Below are 21,439 nucleotides of genomic sequence, written 5' to 3' on the forward strand. Positions count from 1 at the left end.
AACTGGCTGTGAAGGCTTTTATATTTTTTCTCAGGAACTAATTTCTGCATCCTCTTTCCAGCTTTTTTCTTTTTTTTTTCCTTGCAAATACTTCTTGAAAAATCATGGTTGAAGCAGACAGAGCCTCCAAATTAAGCTATAAGACTGCTTTCACCACGTTAACCATGGTCAAGACTGGAGGCTGAAATCAGAGGTTCAGATAAAAAAAAATCCATTGTTTCTTAGTTGAGAGGACACCACAGGGAAAAATTGGCAAAGGAAACCCTGTGGCATCTCTCTCCTGCTATCTCCACATCAGTCAGTATTAGATGCCTTGTAACAGGGATGCTGTAGCCACACAGATTACAAAGACAACTGAGTGAAATAAAATTGACTGTATAATAACGGAAGGTATGGCTGAAAATAACTTCTAGCCACAGAATTTATAGGGACAGAAATTTCAACTTACTTCCTTTAAAATGCTGAAGTCTAAAATGCTCAAAAAAACCCAAACCAAACCAAAAGCCTGCTCAAGGCAGGAACTCAGAAGCTCATGCTATTCTTTTTCTTCCTGGCAGAATGTATGTCTCTGAGATCCTTTTCACAAGGGGTAGGCCTGCCTTCCACATGTTTCCACTGCCATAACTGATTCCTCTTTCTCTTCTTTTTCAGTGAGGAAGAGAAGACTTGCAGAGTTGAATGGGCCTATTTTTCCCAAGTGCAGAACTGGCGTGTAGTTCCTGGCTACGAAGGCCATTCCTGGTGATCTGCACAACACTGTGGAAATCTAAAGGCAACAAGTGCCTTGACAGAGTATTTGTGGTGACTCGGTTCTGTGTTATGCACTAAGAGTTTAAATTAACTAGTGGCTGTAGTTGAAGATTTTATCCAGTAGGACTGTTGGTGTTTTCTTTAGAGCTGGAAACTATTCAAGCCAGTAACAACCTGCCAATTTTAAGCAATCTTGTTTTAGAGTACATCCCAGTGAAAAAGTGACTATTAATTAACCTAATTTTTCTATAAATTTCCTGCACGGTGTTTCATATAGTTAGGATGTGGTATGCATGAGTGAAAAATACTACTGTTCCACACAAATTATAGAAGTATTAAAAAAAACTTTATTTTTTTTCAAATTGATCTCAAGTAACTATAGAGAAGCAACTAGTTTAATGAGCACTTCTACTGTCCTGAAATATAGTTAATGTAAGGAATTTTTACCAACTTTTGCTGAGTCAGTTAGTGGAGATGCTGTTTCAATGTATCCCCATTTCTTAAAAAAAAGATTGATTCCCCTCCCCCCCCAGATTAAAAGGAACGTAAGGCCACTAATTACAAAATAATGGATTCTCAAAAACTGAGCACTCTAGGATGGATTGTTTAATATCCTCCAGTCCAATGCGTGCCTGAGTAAAACTTCTTCCATTAGGGATCTGATGTGAATCCTAACTCCACAGAGATGGCCAAACTAACCAGCAGACCAGAGTCCTCTGTTCCAACCCCCACCACCTTCAATTTCAAAATGTTAAAAACATGTCTAGAGCCTTGCCAGACAAATATATTAAATCCTTACTCTTTGCTGTTCTGCCTAATGACGTTGCCAATTAATTAAACACTATTCTACTAGAGACTTTCTCCTGTGACCATCCCTCACATCTACATAAATGCAGCACTAAACAGTGTGCCATAGCAAAGGTGTTACTTGAAATATCCTGACTCTGAACTTCTGTGCACACTCAGACACTTTTCTGTTAGAAGGTCTACTACCCTTAATCTAGCCCAGGAGGAATTCCCCACAGGCTTACATAGCTCCCGGACATGTAGTGGATGAGACCCAGGACTATCCCATCCAAAACTCCTGCTGTGGACTTGGATAGAATTCTGTTTGATAGGAAGTCACCCTGACAGAAGTGCTGTCATACCAAAGCCTTATTCTTACTCTGATGACAATATGTCCTAGCAAACGTTCTCACTTACTAGAAATCTGTCTGCACACATCTGTTAAGCGTATTCAGCAGCCTTTATGCATACTCCAGCAAAAGTCCCACAGATTTCAACAGAGCTTGTGCACAAATACCACAGAGGATTTAGCTCTGACCAATGACATTATATTGTCAACAATGTGGGAAACATATCTGTTACTTTTCATATCTTAATAAATGTGTCAGCAGTGTCAGATAAAATGCTTCACTACAGCTTCCTTCTTCTCCCTAAATTCTGTTTCAGAAGATGAAGTGTACAGAAGGGCATGATTTAAAAAAAAAAATAAAAAATAAACAAAATCAAACCAGCAGTCAGCTAGCTCCTTCCTGTCATACTCACTCCAAGAACTTTAAACAGTCAACTAAAATATCAAACCAAAGCCACAGAGTTTCAGCTAAGCCATACACTCAAATTTGCATGGAATTAGCTCAGCTCTCCCACTGGCTTAAAAAGAAAATAAATGTATCTTATGCTGGGAAATGCTGATGGCAGTAATAAAATCAGACATGCAAGGAGATGCAACCACCTGACAGGGAGAACTACCTTAAAACTGACAACAGTATTTTGTCTTGAATGAAACTAAAATAGCCCTTAAAACAGAACACCCAAACCTTTTCATCCTTGTTGCTGTATCAGCATCAAAATGAATTAATTAAGCAGTCCAAATGTATAGAGACTTCACAGTTAATGAGATGGCTCCAGGGTCCTCAGCTGATCCTCACAGAGCTGCAAGTGAGAGAATGCAACTAAAATGAGAGCTGTGCAGCAGCAATGAGGCTGCACTGAGAAGCATCAGGCTTTGTGGTAAAAGGCATCAAGCTACAAAACACTGATGCATAAGAACAAACAGATTCCTGTTTCATCCAAGCAGCTCTTCAGGAAAAGGGGAAAAGGCTGTTTTGTGACTGTAGCCTCTTGCAATCAGACAGTCCTGCTTAACTCCTGCCTCTCCTGCAGCAATGCCGTACAATGCTAACATGCCTCCTCTAAGGTATTACAGCCAAAGTGCCTGGGTCTCAGCATACGGTATTTCACATTTTGCACTTACTTGTATTAATTCGACAAAAGTAAGACAGAGGGCAGTATACAAAAACTGATCATAGGCTGATATGCAGAGAGTCGAAGGATGCATCTCATTCCTCTCCTCCCATCTCTGCAGCTGAAGAAACTTGGCTGTTTGGGGCTCCATCCATTGATTCTTAAACCCTTCTAATAGGTCCTATGGCTCATTTCTTCTGCCTTTGAGGTAGACTGTCCACATGCTAGGAGCTCTCAGTAGAACTGTACCTTGTAACCAAGCTACTATGTGACAGACGGTTAGCTAGGTTTCAGCACTTTCTTCTGTAGAATTAAGGGCCTCTGACATACAAATGAAAAGTATTTGTGCAATACTTCAAAAGTAATAACGGAAGCACTAGAAGTTATTTATCATCTTAGTAATGTCAATCTTACATATAAAAGGTAGTCTACCTACTTGCCATTCTGTACTGAGAAATTATATTAAAACAGCCTTCCAAATGAATTAGTGTTCCAGACTTGCTGATAGATTAAATTCTAATATGGTGGGCTTTTTGGCCTAATACCTGAAAAGAGATGCAGCACAAAATGCAAGTTAGGGCACTTTTATCAGTGTTCTAGGCCAGGCCTGCAAGTGGAGCTTACATGGTTTGCCACAAATCCAGTTCTCAAAAGCGCTCAGGTAAGCTGGCTAGCCGAGTTTGGGAGGAAAGGTGGTAGGAGAGTCTGGATCTTGCCAGGTTTTCTGCTGAAGATGTTACTGATGGGAGTTTTCTAATTACTTCTCTAGTTTTCTAAATGCCATCTTGGAAAGATTCCCAAAGTAGGCATTCATTAGTTTTCAAGTCTTGCTTCATGCAAGGAACCATTATAAAGACCACGGTTGAACAGCTGCTCATGTTGGCAACACTGGAAGTAAGAAGAAATTCCTTGCAATGGCTTTAATAGAACCAGTGCCCCTGTCTTTAGCTGCCAGTCTAGTCACCAGTGAGACCATGCTGAATTTGTAGCACTGCAGAAGAAGGTTACAACCTATGTTAAAATAACATTGCCCTAACTGACACTAAGCAACTGTGGGAACCTGAGTAAATTGTTTTCATGTCTTGAAAAGCAGTTGCCGATAGAAATTAAAAAGTAACTGATTTTGATTTCCTAATGACTTAGTACCAAAAAGTAGAGTAAGTGTCATGATTGGAAAAAAAAATCCTTGAAACATCATCCACACTTTCAGTAAAAAAATAAAACCTTTCAGTACATTCTACAGCATCAGGCACACAAAGCCACAGGCAGCATTTTGAGCTCATAAGCTATGGATTCCAAGTCAGAGACAATTTCCCTGTTAACATAAACTGGAAAACTCATGAATATCTCACAGCTTTTAAAAAACTCAGTCCATGTTTACAAAGCAGAAATGCTCCCCAAATCACGGATTATTTAGCTTGGATAAATGATCTGGCAGTCTCCTTATAGGGGTTGCTGGTGTTTAGGCACAGACGCCAGCATTCGTTTCTAGCGCCCTAACACTGGTATTTTGGCAGTCTCTCTTGCTCTTCTCTGAGTGTCTCAATTTCAGCATGCTTCAAGTTGATTTTTTTTCTAGTGCAAGCAGAGCTGGGCCCTGGTTATTTCACATACAGGCAGGCTGAGGGATATCAACAATTCCCACAGAGGCAGAGCATCACAATGAGGGTTACTTTTGCTGTTGGTCCCACAGGTTTTACACAAAAAGTAAGGCTGGGCAGATAGTATATGTGGGCAGTGTACACACTCTGCCTTAGCTGGAGCAAAGACAGGAGTCCTCACCTTGCCTTTAACTGGTTTTACTTGGGAGTCAAGTCAATGACTTCAGGGTAAATACCCCTTGCTTCACACTGGTATAAAGCAAGTCTAATCTTCTCACACCCAGAAGTTAAAACATATGCTGTCTTCATCACCCTAGCACTAGCTATTGAAGCTGCACCATCAATAAAGAAGTCAGACAGATCCACCTCCATGCACGCACATCCATACGTTAGAGGGGGAAGAGCATGGAATTGTTCTTCAGTCTCTTCAGTTTCTCTTGAACTGTGAACAACTGTGTCCCCAACAAATAATTTCTGCAAAATCCCCAAGACAGAAGTATGGTGCAAGACTGTATGTAGGAAGAAAAATCCTGTAGCAATGGTGAGCAGCCAACTCTGGTAATTTACACTCAAGTAGTGGATAGTTTTCAGGGCATACTCAACATAAATGCAGACTTTCCAAGCTAACAAATTATTGTGATATCCAAACCAAATTGCAATAACGGGGGGGGGGGGGGGGGGGGGGATCAAGTCCCTCCCATTAACACAAGTGTGAGATGTGAAACTAGCTAAATAAACAGCTTAATTTCTTCCTGTATCCAGTGCACTTTGTGAGATATGTTCAATAGGTACCCTTGGCCGTCTCCTTGTACATTCACATTCCTCCTTAAGTGCCTCTCCTGAAGCATCTGAAGTCACCTTAAGCTCTTTCTCTTGACAAACAGGACAGCAAGCTGTAAGCCCTTTCTTGCAACAACTTGGACATGTCAGAACAAGCTGCCGACAGTGCTGGCTGGAACAAAGTTTATACTGGTCCCACAGCGTCCCACAGTATCTGCATGCTGAAGGGAGGAGAAGCAAAGTTAAGATCCACATTGCCCCATCTTGTTCCCCTTTGCTACAGTCTCTCATACAAGTGGCTAACCATCGTCCACTTTATTCCTGCTCCAGCCTTGTATTCTAGAACCTGGCTCATTTTTAGATGAACTTTGGTTTTGACATCAAAAGCTAAGGACAACCTGCCTCATGGGACAGAGTGAGTGCTACTGCTTCCTCTAGTTCAGATCAAACAGATTTACAAATTCTTGCTACCAAGGGAGCAAAAAGGATAGGCTGGTGGCTAACTAGGACCCAGGACACTGCCTGTTGGAGAAAGAAAGACCATGAGACCTGCTTCCATCTGAAAGCAATGGCTTATGTGTATAGGGTGTACTTTGCAGTCCTGGTACAGTCCTTGCATAGCATCAGGCAAGACTTAACCTTTAATGGAAAGTTTTTTTCATAATCCAGCTGCACCATCAAGAAGGTGCCTGCCCCAACACTTCCCCTTTAATACTTCTGTATGGATGGCTGTGATATATCAGAGTATGTTCTGTGTCTGTGCCAAGTCAGATACCTTCAAGGTGAATATAGTAAATGCAGAAGAAAAATGAGACGTTGTGCTTAAGAAGTTGCCCATTTAGTGGGGAAAAAAAGGCACTGATTCCTGAAAAAAGGCTGGAGCCAAGTTCTTTCTACTTGTACCTGGCAACTGAAAAGACAATGACAAATATTTCGGTTGAAATAGCTGAAGAGCTAACCTAGCCAGAAGACAGGGCAATATTCTTAACAATTTCAGCTAGAGGGCACTAGAATCCTACAAGCCACAGAAACTTTTAAAACACAAAACAGCTAAGTGCTGTAGAGTTTAATGCCACCACTTTTCCAAAGCCTGGCAATCTTTTCTAGTGTTCTGTGAGACTACTGAAGGAAACACCATTGACAGCAGAATTGTTTAATGCTTTGGTCACTTAGCCAACCACAGCCTGATCAGCACTATGGGCAACAAGTGGGTAACAAAGGCAGTAGCACTTGATGCCTTCTAGGGGCTGATGGCTCATAATAGTGGCCATTCTGCAGAGGATGCATCTTTCTATTGTCCTAGCTTTAGGGAATTCTGTTTAGTGATTCCTTTGCTCTTATTTGCATTTTAGATGTTAAAGCCATACAGCTGGTGGCCATTACAAAAAGTGGCAGCCCTAGAACACCAAAGTGAGTAAGAGGAAGAACTACATTGGCCAGTTTCGCTCCCCTGACCAAGACATCTCTACGGCAACCACTGCAACAGAGTCCCAGCCTTCTGCTGGGACAAACGTATTTAGTCCTACCTGAGATGATATCTTCATTGGAACAAATGGCGTAACGATCATCAAACACAAACAGCTTCCCTCTGTAGAATCCATCTGGAAACTCTTCCAGGTACTTGTGAATCCCACCTTTGAGCTGGTAAACCTCTCTGCACACTGCCTGTTCAAAGCATATTAGCAAAAAAACTCAAGGAAACTGTGGCAACAGGCTTGTGCCACAGTGCCCAAAGCAAATGCTGAAAACACCACAGGTCAGGGAGAAGAAGCAGCTTTTCAGTGACCAAATAGCACCACGTGTGCCCACAACTCCAGCCAGCATCACTTGAAATTAATAGCTGCTCTCACAATGCTGGCTTGCTGACATGAGCCTAAACGTGCAGTTCAGAAATAGGCAGGTAACCTCCCCAGCTGTTAGAGGTTTGTTGCATCACAGAGAAAATGCTTTGAACCTCTGTGAACCACTGCTTATTCTGGTTCTATGTAGCGAGCTTCTGTTGACAGAAACAGAATTTCTCAATGGTGTAACTGCAAAAGGATGAAGGTTTAAATTTCTGGAGAACATATAGCTGTGCTATTCCCTTACCCTATGAGGGAAGGACCGAGGGAAAGAGTGGGATGGAAAGTGAATTAGGACAATGCAGTGTGCTGGATTTAATTCCACGACACTGGGAAAGTGCCGACTGGCTGATCTTCACTGCTCTGAAATGCTCAAGCTGTGCCATAACAACCACAGAGCATAACCTAGACAGAGCTTGTAGGCAAGGGTACAAAAGCACTACGAAATGCTCTCAAGCATTCCTAAAACACTACAACAATGGTCAGGGCAAACTTTCAAATATCTCTTCTCAGCAAATGGATTATGTAGCTTTTCACACAGCAATCATTGCTGAAACTGTAGTTCATTCATATTTCTCAGCTGTGTTAGACTACCTATGTCCTTGGCAGGAAGCACAAGGCAAACCTGTATCAGAGACATTCATCTCCCCACACTGAGCAGTTTATGCTCCACAAGAATTTGCCAGCAATAGAAAAGACAGCTGCTCTCAAAGCAGTCTCAGCTCCTCGACACTTGTGCCCTCACAGTGACATCTCACCTTGCTCCGCAGGTAAGCAGAACCTCTTTCACAGCGGATCCCTCCCGTGCAGTACATCAGGACACGCTTGTTTTTAAAAAGCTCCAGGTTTTCATCTACATAGCTGGGAAAATAGCTGAATTTCCTGATATCTGGAGCCAGACAGCCCTGGAAATGTCCCTGGAACAACAAAAGATAGCCATGCAGCTGAATGCAGGCTGACTTACATGCCAAGGCCTGCATTTCAAACCAGAGGAAGTAACAAACCTTTGGGCCAGAACATCCAGCTCACTGCAGCTGCTTTAGGCAGTTCCTCAACAGCATTTATGTATCAAAATATCTGTTAAAATCCATAAGAGGATTCCTCAGGCACGGCATTTCTCCTCATCCAAATATACAGAGGGTGCTCACTAGAACAGAACTAGAGCAGGATGCCCCCTTTTTGACATATGGGAGAAGGCAAAAAGACTGGAATATATCTTTACAACTCACGTTACTTTTACTTCAGACTATATAGAATCCACTGCTGATGTTGTATGGACCACTTGCTCCCTTTCCTGCCTCAAGCTGTATAAACAGTCAGCCAGGCAAGCTCTACTGTGTGTTGCTGGGCAGGGTTTTGCATTGCTTCAGTATAATCTGCATTACCAAACTAAACTTTGTACGTGTTCCAGTCAATACAAACTCCTCTTCCCAGTAAGGTCACACACCCACAATGCAAAGTGCTTCCCCCAAGACCTGTAACACACTGTAAGAAACAAACACAACTTACTATTTTACTTTCATAGAAGTTCCTACAGTCCAGTAAGATAGTATCACTTTGTCCTTGATTGGCCTGAGACAAATATTGTTCTACTTCTCTGTGAAATTCCTGAGGGGATAGATGGATTCCTTAAAAAAAAAAGGAGAAAAAAGTTTTGAGAAATAGAACTAAAATGCAACACTGCAGAAGATCTCACTGATTCAGATTCTCCTCAGATTTCCAACTATGTCTGCTCACACAATTTTGTCATCTCAGCCTCAACCAGCAAGTCTATCCATGTTTAGCTTCTTGTTGGTGAATGAAAGGAAGCGCAACACTGTTCTAGGTGACAGAAAGAAAAGCAAACTGTATGATCTTCACTATGCCCCCCAGCAACTCTTACACCTCTAAAACAAACAAACAAACTTCTGCCTTCTTTACTTGTTTTTCATCACATCTGCTTTGTGGATGCACAGAAAGCTATGCAGAAACCTTTTTCCCCAATGAAATTTGTCTCAGTTGATCAAAAAGGAAAATTTTTGTTAAGTCTGTGCTAGTTTCAGTGCAACTTTAACTCAGCTTGCAAGTGCCATTTCTGATTTTTGAGGAAAAGAAGTGAGGTCTGATACTCCCTGAAGTACCCAGTAACCAGAGAGCTAAAGAATTTGACGATACTGGAGGAATGCTTGACATTATGATTTCACTCAAGCCACAGGCTCTTGCCTGAGTATCTTAGCCAAATGCTCCACCTGCCATAGAACTACCTTCTGCACCTGTTCTGGAGCAGAATTTCTTTCATCTTTTGTCAGACTTGCTTCAATCCGAAGAAATAATGAAATATTTCTTCAGAGAGAAAGAGAGAGAGAATTTAACCTTTAACCTCATTTTCCTGATACTGTGGTGAGAACTGTAAGCTGCAGGATTAGTCTTACATCAACATTAAATATTAATTGATCTTGGAAGTAAAATAGGTGACAAATATTTCACAGCAGCATTGAAATAATCTAGACATCATTCTCTCCAGGAGAAATCCCTGCCAGAAAGATATTAAGACCTAAATTACCAGAAGCCCAGCATTCAGAGTACTAAACCCACTGCAGAGGAAGGGCATATCTTGACAAAGGTACATATCTACTTCCATTACTGAAGGACAGAAGTCACCTCTCTTCCTCTATATTTCGTTCCACACTAATTCAGATGTCTCATGTAAGAGTCAAGCTCAGGACTGCCAATTTCTTGAGAAAGTAGATTACACTGTAATGCCAAAATACTTTGGACAATACAGCTGTGAGACCTTGCCATGTTCACTGTTCATATTGATCTCTCTGTGCCTGGAAAGTAACCAAGACATTAAATGGGACTGCACGCAGACAAATGATGCATTGCATGTTTCAGTGGAATTGGCCTAAATATTCTGCCAGTTCTAACTTCTGTCAATCGTCCCAGCACAGGTGAATCCCCTGCCGAAAAGTCTCAGTGCAAGACTAGACCACAGAACAATTCATGCTGGTGGGGACCTTGGGAGGTCTCTAGTCAAATCTCTTACTCAATGCAGGATCAACTATGATTAGATTGCTCAGGACTGAGGACACTGAACGCACTGAAAAACAAATAACACTCTCCCCACCAGGCCTCCTACCTTATTAAAAAAAAAAAACTCTATAAATGGTCAAAATAATGGGAACCAACTTCACAAAATGCTGAAAAATATAAGGAAAGAAAAAGACAAGAAAGGAAAGAACCTCTCCAATCGTTAAACAATGGAAAAGAAGTATTCCACTGCCAAACTACTGAAAAATATGGGGAAAATGTAAATAATGTGGGAAAAATTTACCACTGACAATGTTCTTGCTGTGAAAAATGCCTAAAAACTGTTCTGCTGTTATTTGTTGTGCTCTTGCTTACCAGCTATATAAGTGTACCGAAAGCAGCTGAGTATCTAGTTACTCCCTGTCAGGCATAATCCATTCTAAGGTGTTACAGGTAGAAGGTGCAACTTGTGTCAGGCAGACAGACAGAAGCTCATTCAGAACCTGGTTCTGCTTCAGTGTAACAGGAACAGGGCTGTTAATTTCAACAGAAGCAAGGCTAAGTCAGTAGTGCCTAATTTAGGACCATGTACCTTCTCAACTGTAAGTGCCAGTGGGATGCTACATTTTCTCAAAACAGAGCACAGCTCCTGCCTTCTAGGGCTCCAGAATCCACTGAATACACTGGAATGCTCCAAGGGAAGCATTTCCTACACAGCTTGGTTCTTAATGCAGGCTAACCACAATGACAGAACATTGGAGCTCTGTATCACTTCTGAGCTGTTTCAAGCATCTAAAGAATATTTAGAACAAATACAAATATATCCTTGCATTGAAATGTCTTTCCTAATCATTACAGATAATTTCACCTTACCTTTAGCAGCCATCCAATAACATATTCCCTAAAGCACAACACTGCTACCCCAAAACAAGGTGATTACCTTGTTGATACTGCTTGAACTACTACAGTTTGGCACAAAACACATGGTTAATTCTGAACTTTTTGAAGCAGCTAAACACTTAGAAACCAAAATCTGGGCCAGTAAATTTTCTGCACCAGTTACTCTGACTAGCAAAACCAGACTAATTTCCATTATCTACTTCTCCTGTGTCCTGGCCACTGTGCACAAGGAAATGTTTTTGCAGAAAGCACTTTATCTTCACTTACCTCTCACGTGGATGAGAGGTTTTATTTTTCAAATCAACTTACCAGTTTCTTTATAGGAGACTTTTTTTGGATCAATGCCCATAGGTACAATTTCTTCAAATACTCCAACTCGAAGGTCTGGGAAACAGTGAGCTCCTCCTGCACTGCTCTAGGAAATTAAGCACAAAACAATCCACTGAAATGTTCTAGCCATCAGGACCAATGACTATCCACTGAAACACAGTCTAGTGCACTTCTAATTTCTAAGTCTTCAATAGAGTATGACAGGCATACTCTATTGTCTGAGGCAAAGAAATGTGTCTTCTGCCAAGATCAAAACTCCTACATCCAGGGTCACGGAGTAGCCCTGACCATGACCCAAGAGACAGGTGTCTTTGGCCCAGTGATTGTTGAGTGGATGAGATGGGCTCTGTTTTGGCACCAGGTCCAGTCCTAGCAGCACTAATCAAATAGCGAACAGACCTAGAGACTACCTAGTCGGAAAATGTCATTAGCACCTATCATAAGAAAGACATGTTACTGAATATGCTGACCCCAACAGAATAAAAGTTTTTTTAATCATATATTCACTTAAATAAATAATCCTTTCCAGAAACCGATCCTGCTGACACATCTGGGCTCTGCAGTTCTCTTCAGCCCTTCTGATCCCTGAAATAAAGCACAGCTATGCCTCCTGTCATTTCATGTGTGAAGGGAATTGCAGTCCTTCATGGGCTTAAAACAGACACAGGGTAGATTAGTCAGGCTTAAAATATTAAAGCTGTGGATCCTGAACTCCCAACAAGCTCATGTACAGGATTTTCCCTTTGAGGGTCTTGGCAATCCCTTTTTGGCAAGCACCATAACTGCAGGGGATAGGAAGCAAGAATTTCTGCAGGGCCAAGCCACGGACACAATTTAGGCACTACTAAATATATAAACAAATATGAGAGTGTGATGCTGTGCAGCACTAGTTCAGCTCTCACTAAAATCAAATTCCAGCAATTATAGTGGCCATTGAATATTTCATAGTTGAAAGCTCATTTTTCACTGCTCTGCCCTCCTGTCCTTTGGGAACAGGAAACTCAAACCTCACTTACTTGTATATACAGTACAGATGAACTGTGAAACAAAAAAATAACATGTACTAATGCATGAGCTTTGGTTTGAGATTTTGCCAAGGCTGAGATAAGTCCACCTGTTTCATCTTCACATCTACACATCACATAACTAACAGACTGGATTACCTTCAGACAAGCACAGAAGACAGTTAAAGAGCTAAGACTGAACCAACATCGCAGTTCTACAGAGGGATTTTAGCTTTGTGAGTTCCACTAACTCTCTTTAATTTGGTTATTTATGGAAATTAAATAATATCCACTATAAATAAGTGCCTGAAAGACAACAATACTAAATAAAGAAGCATTTTTTTCCCTCAGAAAATGCAGTAACCTGGAGAAACAAAAGCCCTCCAGAATACCATGCAGTGCCAGCTACACCTGCCATCACCATATGAAGACAGCACATGCACTCAGAGACGGCAGACATTAGCATCCGACTCTCCTTCTGGTCACTCTAGTCTAATCTAACTATAGCAGGGAAAAACTCTCTCTCTCTGACTCTGACTGTATATTTTCTTTAAAAGAGTCAGAGAGAGTGTTTTTCCACAAATCAGATGTTTTCTAAAGAAAATATACAATCAAACATCTGATTTGTGGAACTGACAGCGCATCTATAAGGATCCCAAAGCCCACATGAACCTAAACCAGTAGGCTTCTAGGCCAGGATCTCACAACAGAGTGAAGAGGAGTATATGTAAATGTTTTGTAGAGGTGAGCGTAAATTGTGATGCTTGGATTTCAGCAGTCAAGTTCGAGTAAAAATCTGGTAACAAACGGTGGAACTGGAGCATGGCTCCTCCTTTACCTGTGTGCAGCCTGCATGACTTTGTAGCCATACTCATAGCTGCCAAAGCTTGTAGCTGCTGCTGCTAACTGCCACTGCTGCTTTCACTGGCAGAGGTACCTAAACAAATCAAGTTTAGAAATCCCTACCATAGATCCATGATAGCAGAAGAGAAGTGCTAGAGCTTTATGCAATTTCTTTCACACCGCAGAGGGCTACTTTGAAGAAGCAATGAGCTTATTTCTCAAAGATTAAGCATCCTGTATGTCTACATAGAAATTGTTTTCTCATACCTTGAAATCATCTCGACACAAAATGTCTTTGAACAGTGGCTGGGAGAGCATAACTTCAATGTAGAGGTTAGTAGCTACTTTGCTTCCACCAACTGTTCCATTAATTCCCTCTGAAGCAACTCGTACCTGGAACCAGGAGGACAAGCTGGGGTTAAGGTCTGATAACAGCAGAAAGAGATCACAGTGAGAGTAGCAATATATGACCAGCTTACAAAAGGCAGACACAGAAACGTGTTTACAAAAGAGACAACTGAAGAAGAAAGGTATGGAAAACAATTACAGTGAAGTTAAGCAGAAAAAACATAATAAAAGAAAACTGGAAAAAAATATTTATTAATCACTTTTGGGCCATTTCTTAAGAAAAACAGCGAGAAAGTCAGGAAAAAGAAAGTAAAATAAGCAGAGAAATGATGACTGGTTAACAAGTGAATCCTGTAATCAGTGTTAAAATTCCCACAGGAGGTCTGCCCAAGCAGAACAATGGCATTGTGCCCAGGTAGCTAGAAGGAAAATGTTAATATGCCTAATATTGCACATAAAATGACTCACATTGAGATTTAATACTATCTACAGCACTGACAGAAATGAAGAAAAATATCTGAGATGTTGAAATAAAATGACTGAATTAAAGAGCACTAAGAAAAAAATGTTTTGAAAGGCAAATGCTGTGCCTATCTTGGGGGGGACACACACCAGGTAAGGTATTTGAGCAAAATTTAATGTATTTTACCCTCAGATCTGTGCAGTACACTAAGGAAGGGACCTTCCTTTCTTCCCTTCTGAATAAGGAAGGCTGGCTTTGCACATGCAGAAGATTGAATCTGTTTTATTTTAAACAGCACCAGCTCTGGAAAAACGTCACAGACAAGAGGCATATGTATTAGCCAAGTCAGAATATCATGAGAAATTTCTGTCCCAACTCATGAAATATAGAAAAGTAAAAAATACAGCAAAAGGAAGCAAAAAGAATGAACAAACTTCGGGAAAGGGACAGAGAATACAATGCTTTGATGGCACAGTCAATCCTGTACCAGAGGAATGAGACACAGCATATACAGTACTTTCTAGGAGGTAGGCCACAAGTGGCTGACAAAAAACACTCAGAATAGCCTCCTAAAAAGTCAGAGCAGGAAGTACAGGCCTGAAAATAAGAAACACAAACAACACAGTAGGCATTAGCAAAAAGAATATAGGAACTGAAAATCTGAGAGGAGGAAGTGAGGCAGATATTTAGAACTGGAGATGCTCCTGCCAAGATAAAGGTGTCTGTCAGTATCAGTAGTGCAGCTGGGTGATGCCAGTGTACCTTCATGGTTAAATTTAGGTTACAGAAACCAGTCTCCCACCATTGGTACAGAAAGAGAGGCTCCTTTGCAAAACAAGTCAAAGACAGTTGTTTTCTGCTCTGACTCACCCTCTTGAAAAAAATCTTTCTCCCCACAGACAGCTCAAGAAAATCAGCTTCACAAGGCTACAGCTCTCCCTCATCCACAGCCCTGCAGCACCAGCTAGATGAGCCAGCTGATCAACTTGGGCCTAGTCTCCAGCGAATGAAAAGAACAAAGCAGCTCTGCAGGAATGAGTGACACTATCCAAAAGTTAAATCCAAGTTGTCAGCTGTTCTGTTCTTCTCATCTCTGACAGCACAGGTTTCAACTTGGCTGTGAACATGACACATCATCCTGCACTAAGCAAAAATGACACTTTTCTGTAAAGAAAACAAATACTGCTTAAAGCCTCACCTTGCCAGTCAGATGCAGATGTTGGCACAGAGCCCTTTGCCAAGCACAGAGTTTCTCTGGATCCTTCACCTCACAGTAACAGTAATATAGAAGTACTTTTCCCTCCTTGCTGCCCATAGCAAGACAAATGAAATCAGAAAAGAATGTTAGAGTTAAAAGTGCAAAAATATCACGTTATTACTGTCAGCAATTCAAAAAGCAGCCAATTTTCTCCTGGTAGCTGTAGAAACATACATATATAAACATACGTATACAGAGAAGGAGGGGAAGCAGGAGAGAGGAACAAGGTGAGGGGAAGAGAGAGAAATTAACACTTTGGGATTTGCTTCATTTCCAAGATATAGCAATACAGACTAAAGACAGATCCCACATTCCCAGTTCTTGGGGCCAGCTACAAAGTGCATTCCTCTCTGCAGCACAGGGCATCTCTGCAGTGGTCTACAGCATGTTGCATTCAGATTTCTTTCAGCATGCAGGATACAGGAACTGTTTTCTGGGCTCCTAGTGTCTTATGGTTGCTTAAATTGACAAATTTATACAATAAGAATTCAAGTAGTTACAACTACTTGTACAACAACAACAACAAACGCTAAAATTTTCAATGATATGGCGCGTGGCTCCATTCTGAGCAGCACAAGCAGTCCTCTCTCATAGTTAGGAACATTTTCCTGAGCCTACTCATTCATACCTAACAAACCTTTAGCCTGCTTGAAAGAGCAGGGAAAGGGATCATGCAGACTGTACTTTGCTATTTTACTCTTTCCAGTTAGTGCCTTTCCTGGCTGAGGGACTGCTTACGGGCATCAGCTAGCACGGAACACCAGTGCAGAGGTGGGAAAACAATGTGGGAAAACACAGGTTGGAGAGTGGGATCTGCTGATGTACCACTAAGAAAAGAAAGAAAGAAAAAGAAAGTGGGAGGTATGTACCCCTGCATCAGCACAGCAGGAATTTTGGGGGGCTTTGTACAGGTGTGCGCAGCTGGGAAAGGAACTGAAATACGCTGTGGGGGAAGGCATGCATATCTGCTGAGAAAGAGGTACAGCAGGTAAGACTCGTTCTGTATCTCGGAAGCCCGAGAGGCCTGAAGATAGTTTAAAAATTAATGACTATCACAGCAATAACAAAAGCGGATTCAGTGGCTCTGCCTACCTCGTCAGCGCATCCTGGCTCACATGGCTCGTGTCCGGGAGCCCCCGCGCCATCTCGGGGCGCCCCTGCGGCCCGCCGCCTCTGCCCGCCGGGCTGCCGCCGCCGCCGGGCCCGGCCGCCCGCTGCTGCTGCTGCTGCTGGAGCGCCAGCGCCAGCTCTGCCGCGTGCTGCGTGGCGACGTGCCGGTGGACGGCGGCGCGCTCGGGGAAGGCCTGCCCGCAGCACTGCCACCGCGCCGCCTCGCCGCCGCCCGCCACCTCCTTGGCTCTCACGAAGAGGGAAAACGCCTGCAAAAACGACAGCGCCTTCGTCACCCCGGCCCGGGCCCCGGCCCCGGCCCCGGCCCCGGCCCCGCCGCCGCGCACTCACCTTCCTCCGGGCGAGGGCGCGCTGCTTCCTGGCGGCGCCTGCTGCGGGCTGGGGCTGGGGCTCGGCGCCGGCCGCCCCCCCCGGCACCATCGTAGCGGCGGCGGCGCCGACGGCCGTTAGTGGCGCGGGGTGGGGGGAGGCCGCCGTCGCCCGGGAGACGCCGCGCGCCAGGCACCGGACGCAGCGCCCGGCGCGCGGCGGGGCGGGGCGGGGCCTCTGCGCAGGCGCGGCAACTTCGCGCCTGTCTCTCGCCTGCCTTCCCGCCCCGGAGCTCCTCCAGGCCACGCCCGCGCGCCATAGAGCGGCGCGCAGAGCGGCGCCCGGCTCCCCGGCCCTCTCCGGCCTGGAGGGGGAGGGGGGCGGGGTGCCGCCGCGCCTGCTGGCCCGGAAGGAGAGGCGAGGCGGACCGGAAGCAGGCGGCAGAAGGGCCGCGCTCCTCGTCGGCGCGGCGCGGCGCGGCGCGGCTCCCGGCTCCTCTCGGCTCCTCTCCTCTTTCCCTTCCCCGCCGCAGCGGGGGGGCGCGCGCTCCTTCCAGCCGCCGCCAACCGCCCTCGCCGCCGCCATGTCGCGGCGGCGGCACAGCGATGAGAGCGACGGTGAGCGCCCGGCGGCGGCGGCTACCGCCTCTGGGCGGCCTGTTCCCTCGCGGTGGGGCCTGCAGGCGGCCGCCGGTGGTGGAGATGATGATGATGGGTGGTGGGGGGAGATGTGTTGGGAGGGCCGGTGTGGTGGTGGTGGGGCGCTCCCCGCCGGCAGTAGCGGAGGGGTGACGGAGCGCTCGGTGTGTTGGAGCAGGGCAGCCCCACAAGAGGCGGAGGACGTCCGAGCCGTCGGAGATCGAAGAGAGGCTCGAGTCGCTGATATGCCGGGTGGGAGAGAAGGTATGCGGCGCGACGCCGTGCGGCCCGGTGGCGGTGGGATCCTGGGGGGAGCGGGCGGGAGACAAAATGTCTCCTTCACCCCCACCCCTAGCCCCTTAGCCTTGTATGGTGCTGTACATTAGTGATCCAACAGCAGTCAAAACAACCACCTCCCCAGAAAAAGCTTTCTTTTTTTTTTTTTTTCATTAAGATTATTAGAAAGCTGTCAAATTCCATAAATTCAGGTGCCAAAAAGGGAGAGTTCTTAAATGCATATGTTCTTTCAAGCAGCGATAAAGTATCAGCACTGAAGACTTACTGCCTTATGTCTGTGAATGTTATTGCTGCTTCCAGTCTTCTAAGGTATGGGAGAAATTAATGAGATCTGGCTGTTGACCAGGTCTCAAGTCCTGACTTGGTTGAGACTAATAAAAACGTGTGGAAAAGGGTAAGGATGCGAATGATGGTGCACGTGTATTGTCTAAGATAAAAATGAACTATGAAGGTGTTTCGCTTCCCTTGGTATCATTATTTTATTGTTTAATTTTGTTACCAAGAGGTTTCTGAGGCCATGTTAACTCTTACCTCACAGGAGGCATTACAGCTCCTTACTGGGGAGGTGAGCTCACAGCTACTACCATTCTTAGTGATCTCCACTCCTCCTTTCTACTGCATGAGAGAAATTCTGCAGCACTAACGGAGTTGGAATAATTTCTCTTAACAAGAAGATAACATGAAATAATGCTTTTACTTGATTTCTTTGTAAGTTAGGAATGGGTTGATATTGCCTGACTAATCAGGAAACTTTCTATTTCTTTCTTAGAGTACCTCATCCTTGGAGAGCAACTTGGAGGGCCTAGCTGGTGTTTTGGAAGCTGATCTACCAAACTACAAAAGCAAGATACTAAGAATTCTGTGTACTGTGTATGTATGCAGAGAGTCTGGGAATCTGGGAGGTGTTTTCTTGTTTCTACTCAATGGAAAATGAAGTTTTTAAGGTGGTTTAAGTGACAAGAACAGCTTTTAGTTCTCAAATGCTGCTATAGCTTGGTATTTATCTTGCTCCAGAAAAAAGCAATAAGGAAACAAATTTGTTAGGTAGAAGGTGTAATTCAAGGAAATTCCGTCTTCTTTGTACTTTCACTTGGGACATGCACAAGGAATGAAGAAGATGGAAGTAACCTTAGAATTGCTCTTCAATTTCGATGAGGAGTACAATGATACTGGGTAATTCCCTGTTTCTGAATTAAATGCTTAAGGTACCAGAACTACTAGCTGCTAATACTGAATCAGTTCTATTGTCTGTACTGTTTTTTGTATTGCCCATTCCTCTTCTCTGGCACTGAGATGCTCCTGTCTTTGTATGCCCCTTCTCTAGCTGGGGAAGGCAGAAAGGCTGGATGTAGGCTCTTGCATGGTTAACTGTACTTTTTACTCTCCCTAGGGAAGCGCAAGTACAGAGATGCATTTGTCAGGCTCACTAAAGATATGCCCAAGAAAGGATTGTATCTACAGTAGTATATGGAGAAAGGGGGTGATGGAAAAGGAGAATATTGTAGCACTAGCTCTTGCTGCAGTTTTATAGAAACTGCATCCATTTTATAGCGGTTGGCTAATCTAAGAAAAATGGTAAAATCATTTCCCGTAGTAATAAGATGCCTCAGAAAGTACAGCATTAGTTTACATACATACAAAAATAATTGAGGAAAATGAATTGTTTACAGTAGCTCCTAACCTTTCTGTATGTTTTGCTACACTGCGTGTAAAGCCAATTACTTAGACTTGAGAAAGTTGGAATCAAATTTAATGATGTAAAACTTGTGTTACTGTCATGTAATCTTGCTGTTGCTATATAACAAAATGACAAAACAGTTTGCTGAATGTAGCATAAATTCTACTATTTATATATATAATAAATACATGTCTGATATTTTCAAAGGTTTCTATAAAATTATACATTTTGGCAGTCCTTAAGATACTGCAATTAGAAAACTCCGGTATCTGTCATTCTAGACTGAAGTTTTATGTTTTATTTTCAGTAATAGCTGTTGTCCAAGTTAGATAATTTTGTTGATTAAGTGACTAAAGCTGCAAGGGTCTTGAAGCGTGGCAACCGCACTGTTTAGGTCGCAATTTATGCCATAATACCCACCAGATAGAAATAATTAAAAAGCAAATGCCTTAAATGTAGTTGCAGGTAGCACCTGCTTTTTTAAATGATAATGTTTCTAAAAAAGATTGTCTTTGAAATATTGTCAACTGAATAGAAATCAAAAATCAGCCTAGCAGTTGTAATTTCCTTATGTGATGATTTTAATTTCAAATAAGCAAATTCTAAGGTACTATGTTATTGTGAGTCAAATGATGTGTCACATGATGAATAAACACATCTAATGCTATATTTCTTTTTTTTTTGATGTCAGTGCACGTCTGTTACCAGAAAAGCTTACTGTTTACACAACACTAGTTGGGTTGCTGAATGCCAGGAACTACAACTTTGGTGGAGAGTTTGTAGAAGCCATGATTCGTCAGCTTAAAGAATGTCTGAAAGTCAATATGTATAATGAAGCTGTGTATTTAGTAAGTGATATTTCTCACATCTTTTCCTCCTCTTCCCCTCACCCTTTAGCCTGATTTACTGTTCCTTCTAACATCTAGAAGAGCTGGAACCTTTCTGTTCTATAGTCATTTCTGGCATTAACATTCAGTGCTCCACAGATGTGCTAGGAGAATTTGTCTTACGTAAAACGTACTTCCTTCCTAAGGGGAGAAAAATCATACTACGTTTGCAAAACTAACTTCCAACTGCATATTTTGAGATGACAAATTAACTCACAGTAAATAAGTGATGCTTCCTCTTCCCCCTTCCCCCAACTTGTTCTATAGTCAGATAAGATGGACAGGTAAAAACCATTCATTTTAATTGTGTTCAGAGGTGTATGTTGTTCTTGTGGCCTCTTTGGGGGAGTGGAGTAGAAAATGAATGGTCTGGCTCTTACTGAGTATTTAGCTGTTATCAAGTGTATGTTTTCATGCTGCTAATGGGGGACAATGACCAAGCAGGTAGTTTTCAGTGCAGTCTCCTTTTGAAAGCGTTTATTTGGCTGTTACTACTTTAGAACTTCCAACCTGTCTGGTAACAAGTTCACTGCCAACAGCTCTCCTTCTTGTAAAGCCTGAAAATTAAGGTTCCAGTATTTCAGCATATTTTGCCAAGAGACTACTGTTCCAACATGGGATTTTCCTGTTAATAAATCCTCATTAGAACTCTGAATGTATTGTCCTTTGGCTTTGGTTTCCTTGGTCATGCTCATTTACAGATGACTAAGAGTGTGGCAGCGGAAAGCTTTCCTAAGCTCTGGCAAGGACTTTTCAAAGACTATTCAGTGCAGAGGATATTGGGAAAGTAAGAGTGCTGGACTTTCCTTCATCACAGTTGCTATTTGACCCATGTGCTTAGTCCAAATTGCTTTCCCTTAGACTCCTTCCCAAACATTTACCTTTACAAACAAATACCTGTGTTGTCTTTTACCCTGTTTAGGTCTGAGAGCATGATACCAAGCAGTCAAAAGGGAGGAAAAGAGGTGGGGGGAACAAGACCTTCCCAGATCTCATGATATTTGGTAGCACTGTTTTGCCCCAAAGGTTTTATATTTGAATTACCATTTCTGTTTTATTAGAGTGTTATCAAATCAAGAATGTATTCCTGCTGTGGAGAATTTTTTCCTCAGGCAAGTAAGGCCA

General features: G+C 43.0%; 3 protein-coding genes across 5 annotated transcripts in view; 2 read left to right on the forward strand and 1 right to left on the reverse strand.

Annotated features, from left to right (window-relative positions):
• Window positions 1-2,263, forward strand: part of TMOD1 (tropomodulin 1) — a 33,796-nt gene extending 31,533 nt beyond the window's left edge. For all 3 annotated transcript variants that reach the window (XM_062598994.1, XM_062598991.1, XM_062598993.1), the window contains one exon: window positions 652-2,263. Coding sequence is in view for 2 of the 3 variants with exons in the window: in XM_062598991.1 (XP_062454975.1) it covers window positions 652-716 (65 nt within the window). In the remaining variant the exon portion in view is untranslated. The remainder of the gene's footprint in view (window positions 1-651) is intronic.
• Window positions 1,075-16,975, reverse strand: TSTD2 (thiosulfate sulfurtransferase like domain containing 2). Its single transcript, XM_062598990.1, has 9 exons — window positions 16,836-16,975; window positions 16,467-16,753; window positions 15,315-15,423; window positions 13,573-13,698; window positions 11,438-11,543; window positions 8,729-8,847; window positions 7,978-8,136; window positions 6,905-7,043; window positions 1,075-5,599 (listed from the first exon to the last, which is right to left on the reverse strand). Exons 1-9 carry the CDS (start codon window positions 16,923-16,925, stop codon window positions 5,340-5,342), a joined length of 1,395 nt encoding a protein of 464 aa, XP_062454974.1. The 5' UTR covers window positions 16,926-16,975; the 3' UTR covers window positions 1,075-5,339.
• A 257-nt stretch (window positions 16,976-17,232) lies between these two features.
• Window positions 17,233-21,439, forward strand: part of NCBP1 (nuclear cap binding protein subunit 1) — a 32,425-nt gene continuing 28,218 nt past the window's right edge. Inside the window, exons 1-4 of the mRNA XM_062600118.1 lie at window positions 17,233-17,431; window positions 17,631-17,716; window positions 18,519-18,619; window positions 20,119-20,275. Coding sequence (XP_062456102.1) covers window positions 17,398-17,431; window positions 17,631-17,716; window positions 18,519-18,619; window positions 20,119-20,275 — 378 coding nt within the window. The 5' untranslated portion in view covers window positions 17,233-17,397. The remainder of the gene's footprint in view (window positions 17,432-17,630; window positions 17,717-18,518; window positions 18,620-20,118; window positions 20,276-21,439) is intronic.

Source organism: Rhea pennata, chromosome Z (assembly GCF_028389875.1).
Source record: "Rhea pennata isolate bPtePen1 chromosome Z, bPtePen1.pri, whole genome shotgun sequence".
In the NCBI taxonomy this organism is placed as follows: Eukaryota; Metazoa; Chordata; class Aves; order Rheiformes; family Rheidae; genus Rhea; species Rhea pennata.

Coding starts and splice junctions, on each gene's coding strand:
- TSTD2 (XM_062598990.1), bottom strand. CDS start 16,925: ATGGTGCCGGGGGGGGCGGCCGGCGCCGAGCCCCAGCCCCAGCCCGCA. Junction 8,137..8,728: donor ACTTCTATGAAAGTAAAATA/GTAAGTTGTGTT, acceptor TTGTTGTTCCAG/GGACATTTCCAGGGCTGTCT. Junction 7,044..7,977: donor CTGCTTACCTGCGGAGCAAG/GTGAGATGTCAC, acceptor TGCTTTGAACAG/GCAGTGTGCAGAGAGGTTTA.